Source organism: Netta rufina (genome assembly GCF_964035555.1).
Source record: "Netta rufina genome assembly, chromosome: 3".
NCBI classification, from domain to species: domain Eukaryota; kingdom Metazoa; phylum Chordata; class Aves; order Anseriformes; family Anatidae; genus Netta; species Netta rufina.
The window spans coordinates 83,494,046-83,517,476 of NC_140125.1; the positions used below are offsets into that span (position 1 = coordinate 83,494,046).

General features: G+C 41.3%; 1 protein-coding gene across 3 annotated transcripts in view; it reads left to right on the forward strand.

Annotated features, from left to right (window-relative positions):
* Positions 1 to 4,369: 4,369 nt before the first annotated feature.
* ENPP1 (ectonucleotide pyrophosphatase/phosphodiesterase 1) overlaps positions 4,370 to 23,431 on the forward strand; it is a 56,006-nt gene continuing 36,944 nt past the window's right edge. For 2 of the 3 annotated variants that reach the window (XM_084284683.1, XM_084284684.1), the window contains exons 1-3: positions 20,782 to 20,898; positions 22,914 to 23,039; positions 23,210 to 23,270. In XM_084284683.1, the coding sequence (XP_084140809.1) occupies positions 22,986 to 23,039; positions 23,210 to 23,270 (115 nt within the window). In that variant the 5' untranslated portion in view covers positions 20,782 to 20,898; positions 22,914 to 22,985. Of the gene's footprint in view, positions 4,595 to 19,325; positions 19,399 to 20,781; positions 20,899 to 22,913; positions 23,040 to 23,209; positions 23,271 to 23,431 lie in introns of those variants that run through there. The other variant, XM_084284682.1, reaches the window with a different exon arrangement.

Here is a 23,431-nt window from a genome sequence, read left to right on the forward strand (position 1 = left end):
ATGTTCTGAAACAAATATTTATAAAAGGCTGAATTGTTCTAAGTTTTTTCCTGCCAAACAGTGTGATAGAAACTTTAGATTCTGAGTCTTGCAATGTGTGTCCTGAAACTTTATCTTGCATTTGGATTCTTGGATTCTTGGATCCTTGTTCAGCTATGTACCATCCCTTGATGCTGGCTTTACAGATATAAGTCTGAAAAACACAGCTCAGTCCACATGGTTTGGTGTGTCCATAAACACCGTGGAATTTCTGACTTCATCTGAGGCATTACTGCTGGACACAATGAAACAGTTTCAGATAAACCTCTGGCTTCATTTGTCTTTATTAGGGATTTTTTTAATTAAAAAATAATCAAACAAACAAAAAAACCCAAACAGTTTTATACATACTTTGAGAGCTGAATAAAACTTCCAACAATGATAATTCAGAAACTATGGAAATTACTAATTTCTTTGTGAATTTTCAGATTGGTTTACAATGCAACTCATACAAGAATGCTAGAGAAGTCCTTATAGTGGGAGCTGAGACACATGGCTTCGTTAGCTCTCATAAGGGGCAGTGAGATGTAATGTTCTTTAACAAGCTGATCCAGGCTATTAGTCTGGAGTTTTTGGTCCTTCATATGGCTATAGATATTCTGCTGAGGATCAGAGACAATGACACAAGAAGCAGCTGCCAGCAGCACCACCACCCACTGGCAGGGGCTTCATGCTGCAGTTTAAGGGTCAAGCCCCAGCCAGTCTGGAGCTGATTATCACAGGCCACCTCATGTCATGGTACTCCTCTGCCCACAAGCTAAACGTCTCCCCTGCTGAGATCAGCGAGGGTCTCTGTGACCTGGCCAGGGACAGTCCAGTCATGCAGTGACGTGCAGCGTGCTCACCCTGCCACTCAGCTGCGGTTCCTGTCTGCGCTACAGCCCCCTCAAAAACTGGGGACAGGCAAGGGTTTGGCAGGTACTTGGTGTTTGCTCCACTCGTTTGAAGAAACAGGCATCCACTGAGGACTTCATCCGGACAAAAAAGAATGTAAACAACAAGTGACAGGAGCATTGAGGTGCAACCGTGTGGAGAACTCTTGTCTACCTTTCCCTCTCACTACATCTTCTACTTTTTTTTTTTCTTCCCTGCTGTAACTCATGGCCGGATGACAATTAAAATCGATAAACTCTGATGACTCCCTTAGCAAAAGAGACCTGGAAACACAAAGCAGTTTTTAATGCCGTTCTCCTTTATGTTTGGTGAGGAAGCTGGAATCAGTCAGTGCTTGGGCCAGCTGCTGCACTGGTGGAAGTCCTGGCTCCTTCCAAAGCTTTCTGAGTCTCTGCTGAAGTGGCCACAGCCAAGGCTTTGATTTGGAATTGCAAACTTCATAATCATTACCATTAATCCATTGCACAATTACGTGTTTAGTCACAGATTTATTAAAGTGGTATTAACTGGTATTTCACAATCTCCTCCTGAAGAGGTGAAGCAACTGTAGATTTCTGAAGGTTTAACACTTGAAAGACACTTCAGTGTCTTCTCCCGGTATTCAACAGAAAAGTAATTTCACATAATTTCGTCGATGTCAAAACTTAACCCTACTTGGCTTTCCCTTACTCTTTCCTAGAGTACCCTTGACACCCTTTCAGTCAGCTGAAATGAATGTTCTCCGTATTGGTGGGTTAATTATTTTCAGCATGGGTTAATTATTTTCCATGCTTAGCCTAAAGCACCTTAGCTGTTTGTATTGGCATAGAAAGAAATTATAAAATTGAGGGTGTTTCAAAAATATGTGTACATAGAAAAGTAGCTGTTTATGGATTGTTACTGAATGAATGACTTAGAAATTAGCTTCAGCTGCAGTATAGCCTTTCTTTAAATGGAAAAAAAGACACATTTTTGTCTGTGATCTAATTATATATCATTTCCATTGAATCATCAGTACACAGAATGTGCTGTTTGCAATTCTGAGTGGATGACTTACACAGTACAAGAAGGGAGATTTCTATTTGACTTATTCTTAATCAGAAAATACATTTCTATATACAAAAAGAAAAAGAAAAAAAAAAAGAAAAATGAAGCTTTAATTCTTTAAAAAATCAGCTGAAAGTTTTTAATTTTCTGTAAAAAAAAAAAAAAGTTATTTCCTGACATAGTGTTTGGTACTGAAAGAAACCAAGCTATGTTTTTTTTTTTTTTGTATTTTTTTTTTTTTTAACTAAAAACCATATTATTGCAATATTGTTTCATTTTTAAAAAGAGGAGGTTATCATTGCCTTTTGTTGCACTAGTTACTAAAAACACATTCAGTGAATGAAACCTTTCTGCTCTGTCAGTTTTCATGAGTCTTTTAAAATTATCAGAAAATCTGTTGAATGTATATATTTTTTTATCACTCATGTCAAAATCCATAAACATATGTCAGTCGCTTAGTTGCACTGTTGTTTGAAATGCTGCATTAATGGAATAAAGATGAATCTTACTGTAGACTCAAGAGCTTGATACCCACAGCTCCTGGTGCTTTCTCCTTTTCTCTGTCATCAAGTGAACCATCAGAATAGAAATGCTCAAGACTACACCTACAGAACCACAACAGATCAGAGTCCTGCCTCAGAAGATGATAACAGGCACGTGTAGTCAGTCCTGCAGTAACCTTTGATATACTTGGGAGCTGCAGTAGTACTTCAGACCATTAATTCTATAAACATTAAGTAAATTCTTGATCTTTCCTTTTTTTTTTTTTTTTTTTTTTTTAATGGATAGTTGTAGTGGCTCTTTGACTATGAGACTCAGCTGAAATAGAAAACAGAGAGGCAACATTTTGAAAGGGATTAAAATCAATTTCAAAGGAAATTTTCATTTCACTGTACCTATATTTTAGAAAGCATGTATTTCATCAGAAACCATGCAAGTGCCACTCTTTTCTGAGTATATTGATTGTTAAAATAAACCTGCCATATAATCCTCAAGCCCTAAGATTTCAAACCCATCATCACATTACAACTGAAAGACTAAATCCAATTTCAATATACATAGCTATACATAAAATTTAAGAAATAATGGAAAGTGAGTTATTTCATAGGACGTTTGAGACTGGAAGGGCCCTATGGAGGCCACCTGCTCCAACCCCCAGCTCAAGCAAGGACACCCAGAGCCGGGTGCCCAGGACCACGCACTGGTGGCTTTGGAAGATTTCCTAGGAGGCGGCTCCCCAGCCTCTCTGGGCAACCTGTGCCAGTACTCTGTCACCTGCACAGTGAAGAAGTGCTTCCTGGTGTTCAGAGGGAACCTCCTGTGCTCCAGTTTGTGCCCTACCGAAAAGAGCTCAGCTCCATCTTCACTGCACTCTCCCTTCAGGTACTAATATACATGATGACGTGCTTCCTGAGCCTCCTCTTCTCTAGGCTGAAATGTCCCAGCTCTCAGCCTTTCCTCATAGGAAAGGCACTCCGGTCCCTTTGTCATCTCCATCGGTCCTTTACTGACCCTCTCCAGCAAGCCCATGTCTCTCTTGCATGTGGGAGCCCAGCACTGTGCCCACTGGTGTGTCCTCAGCAGTGCTGGGTAGAAAGCTCTCCTCCCTCCACCTGCCAGCAATACTTTGCCCAACGCAGCCCAGGTTGGCCTTCCTTGCAGCAAGGCCACACTGCGGGCTCATCTTCAACTTGTTGTCCACCTCAGTCCCTGGGTCCTCTTCTGCCAGGCTGCTAAGTTTTAGTGATTTCAACCATGAGCAGTCTTGGCAACTATTGATCTGAAACACTTTGTCTTCACTTCAAGAAGTGCAACTGAGTGCTTCTACATCTCTGGGAGAAATGAGCGAGGTATTCCAGGCAGCTTGCAGGTACCTGGTTGGCTCATAGACTGTGTAAAACTGACAGTAACAGCTGTACCTACAAACACGGAACAAACTGGCAAGTGGGGTCACTAATAAAAACTGATGGTGTCTGTCTCCTGTATCAAACAGGAGATGGAGGTTGTGAGAATAGGAAGGGAGAGGCTGAACCAGGTTGGCGTGGCTAACCCCAAGACGTGGAAGGGTCTGTAGAAGGGCACCTAGGACGGTGCCGCTCCGATGCTGCTGCCCCCGACCTCCCGTGGGACACCGACCCCCAATTTGCACCAAGACGGGCACGGGGAGGGCAGGAGGCATCCGCAGCCACCTCCACGCGGGGCAGGGCAGCCCCACGGCGCCCTCCCGCTGCCTCTTCTCCCTCCTCCGCCGCCGCCAGCGGGCAGCCCCGGGGCACGGCCCCGAGCCGGTGCCGCGGCGGGGGCTGGCGGGCGGGGCGGGGCTGGGCCGGGCCGGGCCGCGGCTCATAACAGCGGGCGGCGGGCAGAGCAGAGCGGTGGTGGAGGTGGTGTCGGTATGCCGGGCGGCGGGGGGACGGCAGCGGCAGGCTCCGGGCAGGGCAACGGGGAGACGGTGGCCATGGTGGCGGCGGCGGGCAACGGGCGGCGGGAGGGCCCCGCGGGGCCGGGGGTGGCCGACGGTGAGGCGGGGGCCGCGGCAGTGCCCATGCTGCCCGCTCTGGAGGTGGCCGAGGAGCCGGAGAAGGCAGCGGGAGGCAGGAGCAAGGACCCCAACACCTACAAAGTGCTGTCGCTGGTGAGTGGTGGCGGGGGGCTGCGGGGAAATCTGCACAGGGGGGTTTCAAAGCCGTGGGGAGCCGAAGGGACGGGGGAAGGAGTGAGCTGGCTGCGTGCTGGGCTCGCACTGCGCTGCCCCTGCAGCTGCTCGCAGCCCGGGGCTGCTGGACCTGCGTGCAGAGCCGCTGTTAGCAGGTAGGTCAGCTTCCAGTTTTAGACACGCTGCTGTATTATAATTATCCTTCCTGTAGGGCTGTGGAAATAAGACTGTCCAGACTGCCTGGTGTGATCATTGCAAGGCTAAAGTCATTGTCAAGGTTAAACCGGGGCACTCCTGGAAGGAAGCTTCTCTGCAACCCCAGCAGCCTTTATTGCTTCACACGCATATATATATATATAGAGCATACACCTGTAAGCTGTCCTCTTATCCACTACAGCATAAGGATTAAGGTGCTTTTCCAACCTTAGGGGTACTGTTGTAAGCTGGTTACTGTGTCAAATGAACTGGCTGCCACACTGTAGCAACTATATACTTCCTGACCTTTCAGTATTGTGGTTACTATTCCCAATGAGCTGGTCACCACCCCATCGCAGCTACACTTATGTCATGCTTCCTGACATAACAGGCTGTACCTCGCATTTGCAAGCTTGTCAGAACCTTATCATAAGAAAAATAGCAAATTTCACTGAAGGTTCTATCATAGTTTCCATGCGGAGGTCTTTCTGGCAACTGTACTTCCATTTAAAAAGACTTTTCACCAGTAAAGGGCTGTAGCTTGTTTTGTAACTTTGCCCCCTTCTGGGAGGGACAGGCTGTTCCAATAAATGCCATGATGATGAAAACAGCCCATCATTTTCCAGTCCTCAAAACAGGTAGTGATAGTGAAAAATCACATGTTATTCAAACCCAATGCAATTGCTCTAGCCTTTTTAGACTCTCATACAACAAAATAATCAGATATAAACAGTCACTTCAGGACTGGTGTTGAGCACAAATTTAAACTTTTGTGCATACTTATGCACACTTCTGAGTCAAGTCCTTATTTTCCAGACCAGCTGGCAAAACATTCATCCTGTGCTGACTGAAGTTTTCAAGTGAAGTATACATTGTCTGTACAGAAATAATTTGAAAGCTCTAAATATAAACCACCATGAACCCTGTAGCATTGCTTTCAGATCTGTTGCAGGCAGTGACAATTTAGAGTATTCAGAGAGAACTTGGAAAAGTTCCTAAATATTGTAGGTGATATTGGCCTGAGTAAAACAAGAGTATATTTGGCTCAAACATCATATTAGGAAGTCAGAATGGTGAAAAACTGGAGTTGGAAATGAAGGTTCTTTTTATTACCAGCTGCTGCGTTTTACATTGTGTTAGTAGTGTCATTCCAGTGTCAAGGTAAGAAAGGGGTTAGCTTACCTGCTTGGTGTTCTGGGTCATGCAGTGGAAAACAATAAAAGTGATGTTGTTCAAAGTAGGCATAGGTAGACTTCCTTTGCCTGCATTTACCTGAATTGCATGCACCTCTGCTACTACTGTTATTTGGGTATAGATGGTTTCAGGTAAGTGCCTGGATTATGCTTTTTATTTTTTCCCCTCTTATTTTTGTTGTTTAAAAACAACTACAACAACAAATCTTTCTGGGAAGCAGGGACTTGCTCATATTCCCCTCTTCCTGTACGTGTGCCTGCCACCCACAGATGTCTGTGCAGGTTGGGAGCACACCCTCTGTGTTACCGGCTTCTGCCCATGGGGTGAAAATTCCCTGCTACAGAAGATCTGCAGGGTTCCCTTGCAGAAATGGTTGTGCCACACAGAGCCAACCTATGGATTCTGGTTCCAGAAGCCTCTTGATGCTACATGGTGGTGCTCAGCTATTGTTACTGGAGCGTATGATGGTTGGGGGAGGATGTGGGTAGTTGAGGAAGTGGTATAGAATCGCATCCACTTTTAGCAGTTTGTGCTGCGGCAGGCATAATTTTAGCTCAGCTGTAGGTTTTCACACGGTGCTGGTCACTCTTCTGGTGCTGTGTGCAGAGAGGATCCCCTGGCTGGTGGGACAGGCCTGCAGGACTTACTAACCCATCGTGCTTCTCTGAAGGCAACAGTGAAAATATCTTGAGCAGCCATGAGAGATGATCCTTCTATACAGTTCTGAAATCTCCAAGCATACTTTTGTTTTGCTCATTTTCTGAGCTCTTTCATCCCTCAAAGCTGTTCGTGGCCCCTCCAGGTGCACCTGCTGCCTTTGTAGGACTGAGCAGCTTGCTGCCCACACATGAGCAATGTAATTCTTTCTTTGGTTTGAAGTTTTCAATTTAAACCTGCCAGTGTTTCTCAGGCATTGCATTTTGGTCTGGTTCACTCATTTCACTGAAATAATTTTTCCATTTGTTTAAAACAGCTGAAGTGTCAGGGAGAGGAGGCGGAATGTAACAAAATAGATGACTTTTCTTGTTAACAGCCTTAGACTTTCCTTTGACAGAGCTGGAAAACTCATTTTAAAGACACTTTCTAATTAAAGTTTCTTTAGAGTTTTTTTTTTGCTGTTGTTGTTTGTTTTTTACAGCTTCAGAATTCATGTTTAGAAAAATTCAGGTAAACTCTGGGCTGAGACCTTGAAAGTATGATCATTTCTTTTAAAGATTTACTGAAGCATTTCATGGAGCATTAAGAGTAAAATTACTGTGGAAGTCTGGGATCACTTTTTCCTTTTACTTTTTTTTCCAAAAAGGTTAGCTCAGTTTTTAAAGATCAGTGTTTTAGGCATGTGCCAAACACAAAACAGAGTTCTGAAATTTTCTTCGTTTGCTTTCTGCAGTTCACTGGGAGGGTGGATAGAGCTTGTGTAATACCCTGTGAATTTAAACAGCTTTTTGTGCCAAGTTCAGACAGCGTTACTCTTGGTATGCGCTCCCAGAAGCCATTCTCAGTTTTAAAGCTGGGTACAGACCAGTACAGATGCCGTGAGGACCAATACAGGATGTGTGGTTGAACTCCTGTAGATGTGGTTGCCTTTTATTTTGGATGGTTAGTGAGCTCCTTATCAGCTTCAGGGTTAGACCAAATTTTTGGGTGGGATAAAATGTTGTAAGCATCTGCAGATGGAAGCCTGTGAGGCAGGCTTTTAGCATGCTTCCGTGCTGGAGATGGGTGGTGTGGCACGGGAACAGGTTGCCCAGAGAAGCTGTGGGTGCCCCATCCCTGGGGGTGTTTGAGGCCAGGCTGGATGGGGCTTTGAGCAACCTGATTTAGTGGTAAGAGTCCCTGCCCATGGCAGGGGGGGGTTGGAACTGGGTGGTCTGTAAGGTTCCTTCCAACCCAAACCATTCGGTGATTCTGTGACATCCCTGGGAGTCTCTGTACCATTCTCAGTTGAGCTGTTTGCCAAGCAGTGTAAGTTAAGTGTGATAAATCAGAAGTTTTTTCTTTCCCTGTTGTCATCACCAGCTAGAGCCCATCTGGAATACTGTGCCTGGGTTTGGCCCCTCCAGTACAGGAAAGATCAATTAAACTGGAGTTGGTTCAGTAGAGGTCCATGAAAGTGGTTGGGGTTGGAGCTTTTCTTCTGTGATGAGAGGCCAAGGGAGGTGGATGGGTTCAGTCTGGGGAGGAGATACCTTGGATGGGGATCAGATCACACCCATAACAGTAGCCATCCCACAATTCCAGGGATGTTATCAAGAAGATGAACTTAGGCTACATGGGCATGAGACAATGGTCATAAATTGAGCAAGAGAGGTTCTTACTGGGTGTAAGGGGGAACCATCCTAGTGAGGATAACTAAGTGTTTGAACAGGCTGCCCAGAGGTCCCATGTATCCTTGGAGGTTTTCAGGACTCAGCTGTGTGAATCCCTGACCCTTCAAAGTCTGCGTGCAGACTTTCAGCTCCTGATGTGGATGTGGTGGCTGGATGAACTCTTCTCTGCCTTCTGCAGTTGCTGTGATGGGGCCTTTGTTCCGGGGGGAGACAGCACAGAAAGCTCTTCCACACCCATGGATTTTCCCTGTGTGTTTATTGCTCAGGCATGAATGTAACTGAGAGGAGAGGAAATTCAATGCCAGGAAAGTGCTTGACCCCTAATTTTGTGATTATTGTCTTAAGAAACTTTAGTACAGGTATTCTGTGGGTTCCAGTTCCTTGGCAGTGGATCCAGCTGACTCGAGGGTACTGTACTTTGTGCCTGAGTTTGGGAGGTGTGGGCTCCACATGAAGTGTTTTCTCTAATCTTTTTTGTCTCTCAGCAAACTATTCAATTTCAGCTTTCTTGTACTGTCTTGCATTATGCCTTCCTTTTCTCATTTTTGAGTAAGGAAAAGTGGCACTTACTGAAATTACTTGCTCCTCTGAGAGTGTTGGACTAGGCTCAAATGGGGCCCAAGAAACTCCCTGCAGCTTAACGGTAATATTAAAGTGATTGTTTGCCAAGTGATTATTATTATTATTTATGGTGCCAAATGTCCTTTGGCGATATAAAAAGTAAAAATGACAGTGACAGGGTGGCCACAGTATATGTAGCCTTTGAAGTGCTATTTGCTTAGAAAATATTAAGGTAGATCTTGGCCAGTCTCCAATATGATAATATTTAGTAGGAAACTCCATTTCAGTGTTTGGAAACAGGATCTCTTACAGTAAATGTCTTTCCTGTGTTCCATCAGAAGAGCAACCATTAGAGTTGGAGAGTTGTATATGTTTTGAATTCTGAAGATGCAGTAAAAAATGATGTCTGTTGGAAGTTTTCTTACTGCATTTGCTGTTGATATTGTGTAAATGCATCTGATTAAAAGTACATATACTTGTTAGCCATTGATGTATAAACAATACATTAATTGTTGCTTGATTTAATCCATTTAAACAAAATGTCAGATTTTGGCCAAACTTAAGATCATAATCTTTTTAGTGGCGTTCTTCAGTCATCTCATTTTTTAAGGAAGGCTTTGCAAATAGTTCTCATTATGCATGTGGAGTAGTAAACCCATAATTGCCTTACTCTTCTTCATGTGGCTACATCTATGCTGGGTATTGAAAAGAGAAATCATCTCACTCTTGTGCTGTAAAAAGCTAAGAAACCTTTAGCCATTCCAACTGTGAAGACTTTTTTTTCTTTTTTTCTTTTTTTTTTTTTTTTTTTCACCGGGGATAACTTGTATTCATGCTTAACTTGTGCTTTGCTTCACAGTGCTTACCAGCATATCCTACTCCAGATGACAGAAGCTGATACTAAATAAAAACGTGATCCAAAGAAGAAGCACTTGCAGGAATTAAGGTTTAGTCTGTATTTAAACAACAAACAAAACCCTCCAAACCAAAAGTTTACATAGAAATCTTCACCGGGGTGAACAGGGACTGCCTGTGTAGTAATTGTACTTGGGACTCGTTTGAACTTTACTGCAGGCTAGGCTGATCCTTGCAGTGTCTCAGAGTTGCTGTCTGACCTGAGACAAAGTCACTTTGTGTCCGGCTAGGCAACAGCCAGGTGTGACTTCAGCTTTTGTAACATACTTGAGCTAACTTTGAGCTGGGTAGGTTAGGCAGTGCTGCCAGCATGAACAGAACAGGGTGGCATTTAGGGCAGGCCATGAGATACCCTCATGTATCTGAGCTGGAGGGTGAAAACCATCCTGCAGGCTTCAGTCTCACCTCTGAGCGTAGTGTGTGAGTGGTTTTGGTTTCATTGGCTACAGCCACAGTGCCAAGCTGGGGATCGACCTAAGTACATCCAGCTGTGGGATGTGCGCGCTTCTGTCAACATCCCTGGCTGTTTTCATGGCTGAAAACATCCACATTATGCCTGGGAATTTTAGTTTAGACTATCTGCTGATGGATTAGACTGTAGTGTGCTAGTATCAGCCATTTGGTTTGCTCAGACCACACAAATGAGTGACTGGGGCTGTGATTAGTGCCATGTGTGCTCAGAGGGCTCACTTGAGCATTTCTTTAATTTTGCAGTAACTGTCAGGGACCAGACAAGGGCAAGTTGTGCTGGAGGAGAACGTAAACCTGTAGGTAGGACAACAAGGCCAACGCAGGCAGTGGCCTTGCTAGTGAGGGACATGGTGAGCAAAGCAGGTTTGGGAACACAAACCATGTTTGGCTAGTTGTCTAGACTGTCAGATGGGTCTGTAGTGATGAAGCAGGTCCAAGGTCAGGGAATAAAGTCAAGTGTGTGAGTTAGGGGTCAGGGTCTGGATCAATGAGGTGTTTAGCCAAGATGGACAAGGCTGCAGGGTGGCCATAACCCAGCTCAGACAGGGAACAAGGGCAAAAACTGCCTAAATGCAGCTCCCAAAAGAGGTTTGGGAGAGACCCTGCTGAGGCTTCTGCTGGCTTTTTGTCAAATAACTGTCTTTAAGGCTGGTTGGGATTTCCCAAAGAGTGCTCTCAGCAGCTGCACCAATGTCAGAGAGTTGGACCCCAGCACAGGCAGCCAACTCCAGGGAGCAGGGAGAAGTGTCTTGGTCCTGGCACCGCCTCCTCTTAGATGCTAAAGCAATAAGAGACCAGTTAAGAGTTTAAAGTTTAACCTTCTGTATTAACTTGAAATCAGAACAAATGTCTGTTACTGTGTTAAAGCTCTTAGATTTTAGGTGAGGTCAAAGATAGAAAATTATGCAAGGCTTCCTTCCAGCTTCAGCTCTTCAACACTTTCCCTTGGTGTTTTTTCACTAATATCAATAGAATTACACAATGGCTGAATTGTTCTGTTTTGACTTACTGTGGAAAGGTACATTTTTATTGATTTCAGCTGAAAGAAGGAATGGAGCACATTAAAGGTTCTGAAAATGTGGAAGGCTTGCAGAGTTTCCTGCTATGGAGCCATTAGTATAGAAATTAATATACCAGTAAACATCACTGTGACCATACTCAGTGGGAACTGGCTAAATACTTGTGTTAAAGAATGCTGTAATTGAATTTGTCATTGTGGTGCATTGCTGTAGTGTTCCAGTTGAATGAAACATTAGTACATGCTATTTTCAGAGAACCTATTTTACAATGATCAGTGTTGGAATTTTGAAAATAACACAGGAAATATATCAACACAAAGCTTTTTTTTTTTTTTTAAAAAAAAAAAAGCTTTCTGCACTGAAAAACAAAACAACCAAACTTTTGTTTCCTGCACAGATGTTGCACAGGTCAGTTACATAAGAAGTTTCCGTAAGGGTTCTTATAAGGCAGGAGTGGATCTTGTTGTAAATGCAGTGTGGTGGAGGGCACATTCCAAAAAGTAGAGTAAGGGCTTTTGGCTATTGGCTATTGCTTAGCTCTTCAGCACTGAGTGAGTAAGATAGCTAAGAAGAAAGGAGAATTAATGAGAAAAGACGTAATATTTCTAGAACTGGAAAAAACTCAGATGTACCATTTTGCAGTTCGCTTGTGCAAAAGTTTATAGGCAAATTGATCTAAATAGATGCTTTTTAATATGCAGTAGTATTTGGGCACAAATTTGATTGAGACATTAATTTTTTATTATTAGAATCATAAAATGTATAACTTCGATTTTGTGTAAGCAGCTATAGCAAATTGTGTTGTTTATGGTGCTCTTTCTGTTTGACAGGATAAAATGGTCCAGTTCTGAAGTGCTCTTCTGTTTGAAATACAAAGTTTCAGTGTTGTGAAGTAACAAACATTTGATTTTTTTTTTTTTTTTTTGAAGGACTACATTCAAAGGATGCAGAGGTAAATAATGGCCTCTGTCAGCCTTTCACTTTGGAAAATGTTGAAAGGAACCAGGGCTAAAGATGTGCCTGTGACTGGGTATCAGTGAGCTTAGTAGAGGGTCATAGTGAATCACTCTGATACCTTATTTGTCCTGTCTTCTTCCTGTACCCATTTGTGGAGCTCTAATTTTTTCCACTCCGTATGGTTTTACAGCATCTAGCAGAATTTCTTCACTTGCTCTGTAAGGTCATCATGTCTTCCTGTTAAGTCTAAAGTAGCTGCCACGACAGTAGCTCCAAAGTCTGCAGCAGAAAAAATGGAGTTGACCATGGGCTTACTTGGTATGTTTGGTAGCATTATCAGTACTCAGTTGAAGCAGCCCCCTCTGTACACTTGTTACAGATCTTACAACAGTACTATATATAAAAGCAGCTTTACATTTAGTCTTGAAAATAGACTTTTGGAAGAGGATGAGCATAAAGATGGTTCAAGGCCTGATTTTCTTCTCCACTTGTGCTTTTATTCATAGGTCAAGTGTAGCTTGCTTGGGCTGTAAATTTGGCATGATACAGTGCTGACAACTTCTTCTTTTTCTATGTAACCATGCTCTCCTGTGTCACTATCACTAAAGTAGATAGTTGTCTCTGTCTATTGTGTTCATAGTTTGCTGTGCTAAGTAATTAAAATCATTTTTGAAAGTATGGTACAATTTTTTAAAAGGCACTTTTACCCTCAGGAACACTTTTCAGTCCTGTTTATCCTTAAGTCTTTATAAAAAAACAAACAAACAAAAAAACAACTAAAAATCTACCTGCTTATTTAATAGCAGAGTCAGCTGCTCTCTGGTAATTTAATTTCTTTAGAGAGAAGTTAAATTTCCTGTTTTTTTTCTTTTTAAACTAGTATATACTTGTAATTTTGTCTCCCTCTAAATTCTCACATGGCAAATACTTTAAAAACAAGGCAGCCAGTGGTAAAATGTGTGTGCTTTGATGTGAGCTTGTGTATTAAATACTTTCCCAGAGAACATACTGTACCTATATGGTTGCATAAGCAACAAATAAGAAAAATATTTTAGTACTGAGCTGACAGCTGCTAACTCTGTTTTATTTTTGTCTCTTTCTTGTTAAAACTAGACACTTAAATAGTTTTGGAAGGTACTTTGAGAGCTGTAGTATGATAATGTTTTCTGCTGATATTTCCCCCACCAAGTCAAGTCACAGCTCTTTGGTAAGCTCCTTGAAGGCTTTTTATGATACCTTACAGTGGCATGACGTGAGCTGCCTTTAAAACTTTCCTGTCTGTTGAATGACCTTAGGCTGCAATAGTATGTAATAACAGTCTGAGATCATTCCATAGAAACAGCATGGGTAGACCTTCTGCATGCCTGTTTGCGAAGAAAAACAATCTTTTAAAGAGTAAATCCTTTGTGTAGTTCTGAAGAGGTTTTGGGAGCAAACCCCAACTTTTGCCTCCGCTGACTTCAGGATAATTCAGTCACTTTCAGTGTTTAAGGACAACGAGGATCTGCAAGCCTCTGCTGCTCCTTTTCCCCTGTGGGCTCCAGGCACAGAATGTGGATCAACAGAAGCAAGTCTTTGGAGAACATAAAAATATTTACTAACGTGGAAAAATGGAGATGAAGGAAGGAAGAAGGATGTGTATGATGAACTTGTTTCAGTGTTGATTACTTCATTTTGGTGACCTATTTATCTATGTGGCTGTGCTGGCGTGGATAAAATATCCACTTCGTTTCAGTTTAGTAGAAAGTCTTAAATATCCTCCTGTTTGTGAATAAAGCTGAATTGGTGAGGGCTATCCCTGTTTAAAAATAGCTCTTATAAGCATGAGCAAATGTTCTGCTACCTTTGGCAAGTGTAGATAAGTATTTTTTTAATCTGTAAAATGTTTTCTGCACTTTTAACAATGCTCTTTATAAAGACAGAAGGTGCCTATGTACTTACTTGAAATTCAGTATATATTACTATGTTCTTTACACTTTAGCAAATTAAATTATTTCTCAAAGATCTTTTGGTGTTAAAGTCCAGGTCTTCAGTCATCTATTTTAGGCACACAAAATGGTTAAAAAAAATAAAAAATAATAAAAAAAAAATAGTAAGCCCTTCACAGATCCAGATCCCCGTGGTTTTGGAAAATTCCATGGGTTTTGTAATACTGGCAGCACCAACCCAGTCTAGACATGCTCACTTCATAGACAGACATGACACAACAACTGCCAGAGTCAGTCATGGAGGTTAGAATGAAAATCCACTATTTGCACAGCTTCTTTATTAGTTACATAGTGGTTAGTTAATGGATGTGTCTTCAACCTGGGATTGACATGAAACACCAGGGATTAAAAAAGGAAGATGGAAAGCATCTGAGTACATGATAGGCAAAGAGTGAGGAAGGTCAGTCAACACAGGAAGAAAGGTAATCCCCAATGGTTATTCCTTAAAAGAAATATTCATGTGTTCTTTGCCTTAGAAAATACAAAATAGAAGAGTGGAGGGAGTGTAGGAGTGATGAATGAAACTAGGGAAAAGTGAAGAGAAACAGACCATCTCAGAAGAACTTTGTTGTTCTTTTACAAAGGACAGGCGACAGCAGCTAAGGCTGGTGAGAGGTTTCCCTGTGTATCACTAAGAACTGCTGTGCAGCTGATCAGTCTCTTTGGAATCTGGTACATGCAGCCTGCATGTGTGCTGGCTTTGTGGCCCTTCTACCAGCTCTCTGAAACCCCTGGTGAAATTCTCTTTAACTTCAGCTCTATGGAGAAGTGTTGGAAAAAATCTGCTCTCTAACCATGTCATCATATTGCCATTTGTCCAGCTCAAAATAAAAAGCTTCTGAAATGTTTTTGGGATTGCAGTCTTCCAGACACACAACCACCTATTCCCAACCACCATAATGTTTACAAGGCAAAGCTTTTATTGTGTCCTCCCACATAAAGGAAGCAGTGATGGGACAGAGATTCATCCCTAGATGACAATGTTTCTGATTCCAAAACAAACTTTCTCAGAAAATATTTTTAAAACAGGACATTTTCTCCTCTGCAGTTGTTAGTGTGTTGGTTTAGAAACTTTTCTCAAATATTTGTATTAAAACCAAATCTGACATTTTGTCCTAGCAATCTCTCAAGTTACAGAGCATAAAAAGCTCATGTGCTACACTTGTCTGTAATGAGGTCTGGTTCTTTAATTTTATTTGCCTTCCTGTTATGTTTTGGATTCCCATACTCTTTCTTTTTGCACGTTTTTCTTCTCAATTCTTGCTCTTTTGCAGGGTGGTGGGATGGTGAGGAATGAGAGAGAGAACAGGTGAGGTGTGGTGGACAGCTGAGTCTGGTGCTTGCAGCATGATGCTGCAAGGTTCTAACAAGGTTCCTGATAGGAAACCTTAAGCAATATGTGCAGGTACTTGTTTCTATATAGCAACAAACATAAATTAAAAACATAAAATAATAATAAAAACTTTATGCAGCACATTGCAGCATCCCAAACTTGAGTTAGTCATATGCAAAATAGTTCAGGTTGTATTAGTAACCTATCTGCTGCAGTAAGGTCCCATACAGCACAATAAATTAGTACACCTTTGGGCTATAGTAGCACAATGACTCTGTACCTGGGCAATCTTATTTAAGAGCTGTCTTCTGTTGTCATCTGCAGAACTGATTATCTTGGAGCATTTTCACTGACAAGGTGTCAACTATTAGTGTAACAACTCCTGCAGGACCTGTTACTGCTGTTGGCTGGGTTTAGTTAGTATAGCATAACATTTGTGCCATATGTGTGGGGAATATCCAGATGACTAAAATCATTTACGTTCAAGGTAAAGCTTTGGTTCAAAATAAGTACATGGCTTAGTGTATGAGGTTTCAGTTGGCTGTTCCAGAATGTTATCAAATGCCTTGGCTCTAAGCTGCCATCCTTGTGAAGTCTCTTTATTAAGCTTTGAAGAAAAAAGAGCTTTAGAATTCTACAGTAAAAGATTTTTTAAGATTAAATTTTAAAGTAGTAGGGTTAGTGTTAAGAAAGCAAAGGCCTGAATATCCAACATATTGATTCAATACAAGTTTTCAGCTCTTTTATTATAGGTGGACATAGTATACTAGGTAAGGACCATGGCCATGTTTGTTTTTCTTGTTTATGCAAAAAATTTGAGAACAGAACTGTTTTATAGTAGACAAGCAGAGCACTGGCAATGTGCTGTGATTTATGATGCACTGTGGTTTCCAGAGTATTGCTTACAGGAAACATGAGTTGAACTAATTCGTCAAAAGCATTAACATTTTCAAACCCAAAAGAGATTCATATGCCATAGTGAACATAATACTTTCATGCCTTTGCTAGTTGAAATTAAGCATGTTCAGGAAAGTGTAAAACTAAAAATCTGGAACACAATACAAAAATAGGTCTTTGTAATGCTTGGTCCCCAAATCTGAGGATTAGAGTTACACTCAGGATAGAGTGGTTTTTGTTTAAGGCCTGTTTGTGGTTACATATCAGAGGACATTCTACTCTTCGAGCTTGGTAGCGTTGCACGTTAGGAGTAGAGAAATCAATACGTCATCACCCTGAAATAAAATATATTCAAGTTGGCTTTTTATAACCAAATGAAGCTTCTATATTCTGAATAATAATATATAAATAAAAGGAACAGTAACACTCTTTACAAGGAACAGTAACAAAAGGAACAGTAACTCTCCAAGTTTTCACTCTTTCCACTGATTTTTCTGGGCTTTGAAATCTAGCATCTGATGTGCTACTTACCTCACTGTGCACGTACTTATCTAGGTGGTATTTCAGATGGAAGACTTCAAAGGTCCAGAACAATTTCCATGGAAGATAACACTTTTGATACTGACTTAAAGAAATAATAAAAAATCTTGTTACTGCACGTTATTTTGCTAGGAAAAAAAAAAAAAAAAAAAGGAAGGGAAAAAAAGTGTGAAGAGTTTTGCAGTTCTGTCATTCTTGAGAACTGAATTAGTGGGTACTTGTTACTTTTCATCACTTGTAGTATATCTGGCAGGTGTGTTGATAATGCAAATTTTCTTATTGTCTTATTATTTTCCTTCTGTCAATTCAAAGACAGATTTGAACTGAAAAAGTAATTGTTTTCTCCTCTGGACATTATATTAAATAATTTAAGAAGACAGACTTGCTTGGTGCAGAATTCTAGGATAAAGTTTGATCAGATCCAGTCAATAATTCCTATTTTTTAAATGCTATATTTGTAATCTTTAGTGAATAAAACTGTGTTATGAACTGTGTATTGTCTTTAGTTATTCATGCACTCATAGTTTTAAAAGGTGCATTTGAGAAACAGTTGGGTGCATTTTAAAATGTGGTGAGTTAAAACGTGATGAGGCAGTGGGCACAAACTGGAATGCAGGAGGTTCAGTCTTACCACCAGGCAGCACTTTTGTACCATGTGGGTGACAGAGCACTGGCACAGGTTGCCAGAGAGGTTACCAAGTTTCCCTCCGTGGAGATCTTCCAAAGCTGTCTGAGCAGGTCCTGGTCAACAAGCTCTTTCTGGCCCTGCTCGAGCAGGGAGGCTTGGACCAGATGGCCTCCAGAGATCCCTTCCAGCCCAACCATTCTCTGATTCTGTGAGTTTTTGCTGCATTGCACTCAAAAGGCTGATTCGGCAGCTTTTGCTGATGGAGAAGTAGAAAAAATATAAAGACTTTGTGTAGGCATGTACATTAAGTTTATTAAAGGCTGTCTGAAAATTCAAACGGTTGTTTGAAAGTCATTTTTGTCAGAAGAGGATGACCAGAAAGGTGATGTATGTTCTCTGCTGTATTTACCTCACCAAATACTTCTGAATAAGAAAGTCTTGTGCATTATTTCTCTTAAGGTAGTTTGCAAAAAGTCCTGAAAGACAAAGCACTTTATTACATTTTACATTTGGACAGAATAGCAGCGTTGAATGCATTGCTGGCTTTCCTAGGTTCCCTTTAATTTCTGTAAATGTAGTGATAATATATACAGAATCACGTAATTGTCTAGGTTGGAAGAGACCTCAAGATCATTGAGTCCAACCTCTGACCTAACACTAACAAATCCTCCACTAAACCATATCACTAAGTTCAACATCTAAATGTCTTTTAAAGACCTCCTGGGATGGTGACTCCACCACTTCCCTGGGCAGCCCATTCCAATGCCTAAAGTATACACTATTCCATTCCAATGCCTAAAAATACACGCTATTCCTAAAGTTTATGGACCAAAGTCAGTGCTTATGAGCTTAGAAGTAATCTTGCCCTATATTTGAGTAGGCATTAGATCTTGTGTTAAAATACTGAGCGTGAACAATATGGTGCTTGTTTGATAACTTGAATATATTGAGAATCCAAAGTAAGCATGGTGGTAGTTTCTGGTCAGTGTAAGACACTGTGGTCGGTCTAATGTGACATCCCGCAGTTGCTTGCCATAGTATAGACCAACACTGAGCTACATTCTAGGAAGTGGGAAAAGGTTTTCCTGCCTAAGAAAATTATAGGTATCACTTAAGGGCCAAGGCTTTTGTTTGTAGTCTGTGGTCAATGGCATAACTTGGTTCACTTTCTTAGAACAGCCCAGAAGGAAGGAAGAAGTGGAAGAAATAAAGTTCTTTAGAAAACATATACGTGTCTAAACATAAGCTTCCCTTCCCTTCCCTTCCCTTCCCTTCCCTTCCCTTCCCTTCCCTTCCCTTCCCTTCCCTTCCCTTCCCTTCCCTTCCCTTCCCTTCCCTTCCCTTCCCTTCCCTTCCCTTCCCTTCCCTTCCCTTCCCTTCCCTTCCCTTCCCTTCCCTTCCCTTCCCTTCCCTTCCCTTCCCTTCCCTTCCCTTCCCTTCCCTTCCCTTCCCTTCCCTTCCCTTCCCTTCCCTAGTCTAGAGAACCTTCATGCATGGGTCATTAATTGCAAACATTACTGCTTCTTTGAGTGAAAACTGCTTGTGAGAGTAGTGAGATCAGCCTCTGAATCTGTATGTTTATCAATTTCAGTACAATTGTTCATCATTATAGAGGAAATGAGGGCTATCAGAACCATTCAGTGATCACTGAAGATTGTTTTCTTTTCCTTCTTGTCCCGCAGGTACTTTGTGTCTGCATGTTAACGACAATCCTAGGATGTATATTTGGCCTGAAGCCGAGCTGTTCAAAGGATGGTAACTGACATGTCTTTTATCAAAAATATTTCTAAGCAATTCCTTTTTTTTTTCCTCTTCTGTAAATTACTTTTAATATTATCAGAACGTCACCCTTTCTTGTTACATGAAGAGGATTGGATGTATTGATTGAAATAGCTTCAGTTAGAGTGGTATGAAAATACTGGGAAACAAACCTCAGGTGTACTCAGTACCTGTGTACTTAACTGAAAGGTAAACTGATCCTGGCAGTCAGTGACTGGTCTGGCAGCTTCCCTGTATCTCAGCTGTCACTGTGGTGATGTCACGTGGCTGACTTTTCTCAGTTCACTATTTAAAAAAACAAAAAAACACAACACGCAACAATTTCTATTCCATGTTGTCCTGGAACATTTATTTTTCATCTTTTCCAGTCAACTATGAAAAAAAAGTTGTTTTTTTACTGGTTAGAATTCTTGTCTGAAAATGTTCCTTGTGGAATTCCTTTGGCTGTTTTCTGTCCTGAAAAATACATGATTTTTTTGCTGTTGAAATTTCTTCAGGTAGAAGGTTAAGAAACATGTTTTAAGAAATTAAGCTTTACTTTGGGAGCAACATTATTCATGATGAAGATCTAGAAAAATTACAAAGTTAATCTGTTTTACACACAGTCCTGCAGAAATTTTTAGTGGAAGAAGGCTATGCCTTTCTCACATTAAAACTGAACAAAAAAAAAATAAACCAGTGAGCAGTACTCTCAAGTTCATATCTCTATGTCTGATTTAGAACAACTTTTCCTGTGTCTCAGGGTAGTACTTCAAACATAATAAAGTGCCATGTGGAGCTGGGCTTCTTCAATTGCTTGTGCTGAAGTGGCTGTTTTGCATGAAAACAGTGATGCCAAGAAAGTATGAGCATGGGAGAGGTGCAGGTGCAGTCTGGATTCCAATTAATGTTTAATTAGTTATAGCAAGTGGAACGTTATCAGCCTCCAAAATGGAGATCTTGGATGCTTTTGCAAAATATTTCACTGTTAGGGTGCACTAACTGAAGACATGGGTTCATATTTTCTTTGATGGAGATATTCCATGTGCTGAGTGACTGTACCAATATCTTCTAGTGATGCAGAAAGGCAATTTCAGTCACAACTAGAATTGTAGTTCTTTGTTCCACTGCCTTCTGCCGCGAATGAAACGCCACATTCCTACTAAAACAGAACCTTTTGTTCAACGTGATGAAAAATACTTTCCACTCAATAAGAGAAAATAAAGGTATTTAGTTGGATCAAGACTCTTCTTTGTCTTCAGCTGCTGCTAGTTTTTGCAGCCACCTTGTAAGTTGTGGAATGACCAGCTGTGTCACTCCATATGCTGATCATACTTGTTCCCTTTGCATATTAATTGATAACACTATCCCATCTTACAGTGAAAACCTGCAAAGGCCGATGCTTTGAAAGGTCTTTTGGAAGCTGCCGTTGTGACAGAGATTGTGTCAAGCATGGAAACTGCTGCTTAGATTACCAGGAAACGTGCATAGAACCAGGTAAGGATAGAAAAAAATATGGAGGCAAACTCTCATACTGCGTGACATGGGAGGGCCTTGCACTGTAAGCTCTGCTGTGGTCAGATGGCTGTAATCCTGACTTTAAATGGGCCACAAGGGCAAGAGAGGGGAGGCTGAGCTGCACAGTGGATGTGCTGCCAATGGTCTCCCCCTCTTCCTGACCACTATGTTGCAACTGCAGGCAGAAGTGCAGTGGCGAAGGCAGTCCTGGAGACCCCCATGGAAACTTCAGGGCTGTGTGTAGATGTTGTTGCACACCAGCAAAGCTTGTATTTCACCCTGTGGGGAGAGAGTCTGTGAAGGACAGTGTTGCTGCACTCCCCCTTAAAAAGTGCAGGAAGAACTGTGACTGGAGGTCTCAGCTAGCTTTTTGTTTTCTGTGCTTGGGAGTGAGAGAACAGTGACATCCATTGTATTGTCCCTTGCATCAAATACACAGCTAGCATGTTCTGGGGCAGGCCGGGAACAGGAGTGGATTCTGCTTGTTGTGTATTTCTGTCTGTCATCACCCACGTGAGAAAGGGGAAGGACAGAGCAGCTCTGTGAATGCACCCTCCCTACACAGTACCGTGATGCTCAAGCCCTCTGCCCAGCTTGGGCGTGACACAAAGACAATGTGCCAGCCTCTGGGACAAGGCATGACAACGAAACAGACTGCAGTGGTAGAGAATGGTCACAAAGAAGTTGTCGTGAGTTACCAGGAAGCTGGAAGGCTGATGGGCAAGGGTGTGACAAATACTGAGGAAAAATTTTATGGTGAAAGATATTAGTATGGGTAGTAACACTAAGGACAGAACTTGACTTTGTTCTCTAATGTAGATTTGTGTTAATGCTTGATGCATGGTGTTCTTGTCATTTAACTATTTTGCTTCTTACCCATCTTTATAAGTATTTGTAAAACTTATGAACATAGTCTCATAAATAAAAAATTTCAATGCTGACTTTTTAGAACCAAATGCTTAAACTGAACTCAGATGTCTGCTTCAGCTGACTATTTTTCAAAGGTCCTCAACATTGCATAGATATTTTTGCATATTATGATACTTGCATGCTTCTGCTTTGTTTCATCATACCAGTTTAAAGAATTCTTTACAAACAGGAAAGTATGTCTTACCAGTAAAGATGGGATATCATATATGTTGAATGATGGTTTTTAATTCAGTAGTCTGAATGTCAGTGGAGAATGAAATGATCTCCAAATAATACCATGTAACCAGAACCATAACATATTCTGCTTTCTCTCAGAGCTGTTAAGATTAATGACAATGGTAGAGTTGCTCAAGTTCAGTATTCATGGAAGTGAGATTAAGTACATATGTCTTGTTAACCAGCTGAGAATGCTTTTAGAGTTTTCTAATTGCTAGTCTTGTATGAAGATTGAATAATGATTGTCCTCTACTCAAATTTCTGGATTTTGCTTTGCTACTAAAAACAGCAATGAAGTTGAAGTCTGCAGGTCTTTCTGTCACCTTACATAGTAGTTTTGTATGATAACAGACTTATGTCTGTGTCTAAGAGATGCTGAAAAAAGCTGTAATGCATGATGGTGATTGGTAAAATTCATTGTGTCTTCAGTGGAAGTCAGAGTCAGTTACTGTTTTTCAGTGTGTTCCAGGTATTCCAAATTCAGACTTAAATTGGGGGTTTTCTTGGTGCAGTTGTTGTGGAGCTTGTTTATAGTATGCCAGATCAAATCCACAAAAATTACCATATTTAAAGAGGTCTGTAAAAAGATTCTTTCTGTTGACCTTTTATGATCTGTGGTATTTATAAGCATATGCTGAATAGTTGTCTTCAGTTGGCTGTGCACTTGAATTGCTTAGCCGCGGCTGTTTCTGTCTTCCAAAGCTTGCACCATTATGCATGCATGAAATACCTCAGGACTGATTTTCTGTGAGTACGCATTTGAGACAAAGCTTACCATTCAGTTTATTACTTCTGCTCTTACACTGGTGTTAACCATTGTACTGTCCCCCTCTCTCATCTATTTGTAGCTCATATATGGACCTGTAATAAATTCAGGTGTGGAGAGAAGAGGCAACCAGAATATCATTGTTCCTGTGCGGATGATTGTGTGGAAAAAAAGGATTGCTGTGTCAATTATAATGCTGTTTGTAAAGGTAAATGCCCTCAGCACATTCCTGCAGTCTCTCTTGTATGTACCTGTGTTTATTTGAAAGGAGCAAGGATGTGGTATAATTTTAAAAACTCCTAATGAAGTTAAAAACTTGTATTGATCAACAAAGGAATTTACTGTCTTGAAAAATAAATTGCACTCATTTGTTTTAAGGAGAGGCAAGCTGGGTTGAAGAAGAGTGTGAGGACATTACTGAACCTCAGTGTCCAAAAGGGTGAGGATATTGTATATTTCCATAGCTATGTTCTTTGCTTACGTTTCGTTTTTGAGATTATTTTCCCTTGTGTGCCCTCATGGGAGCTGCTTACCTTTCTTACCCACAGCAGGAGCAGCTGCCAGCCAGACGAGTACACGTGTTTGGCCAGTATTTGGTCA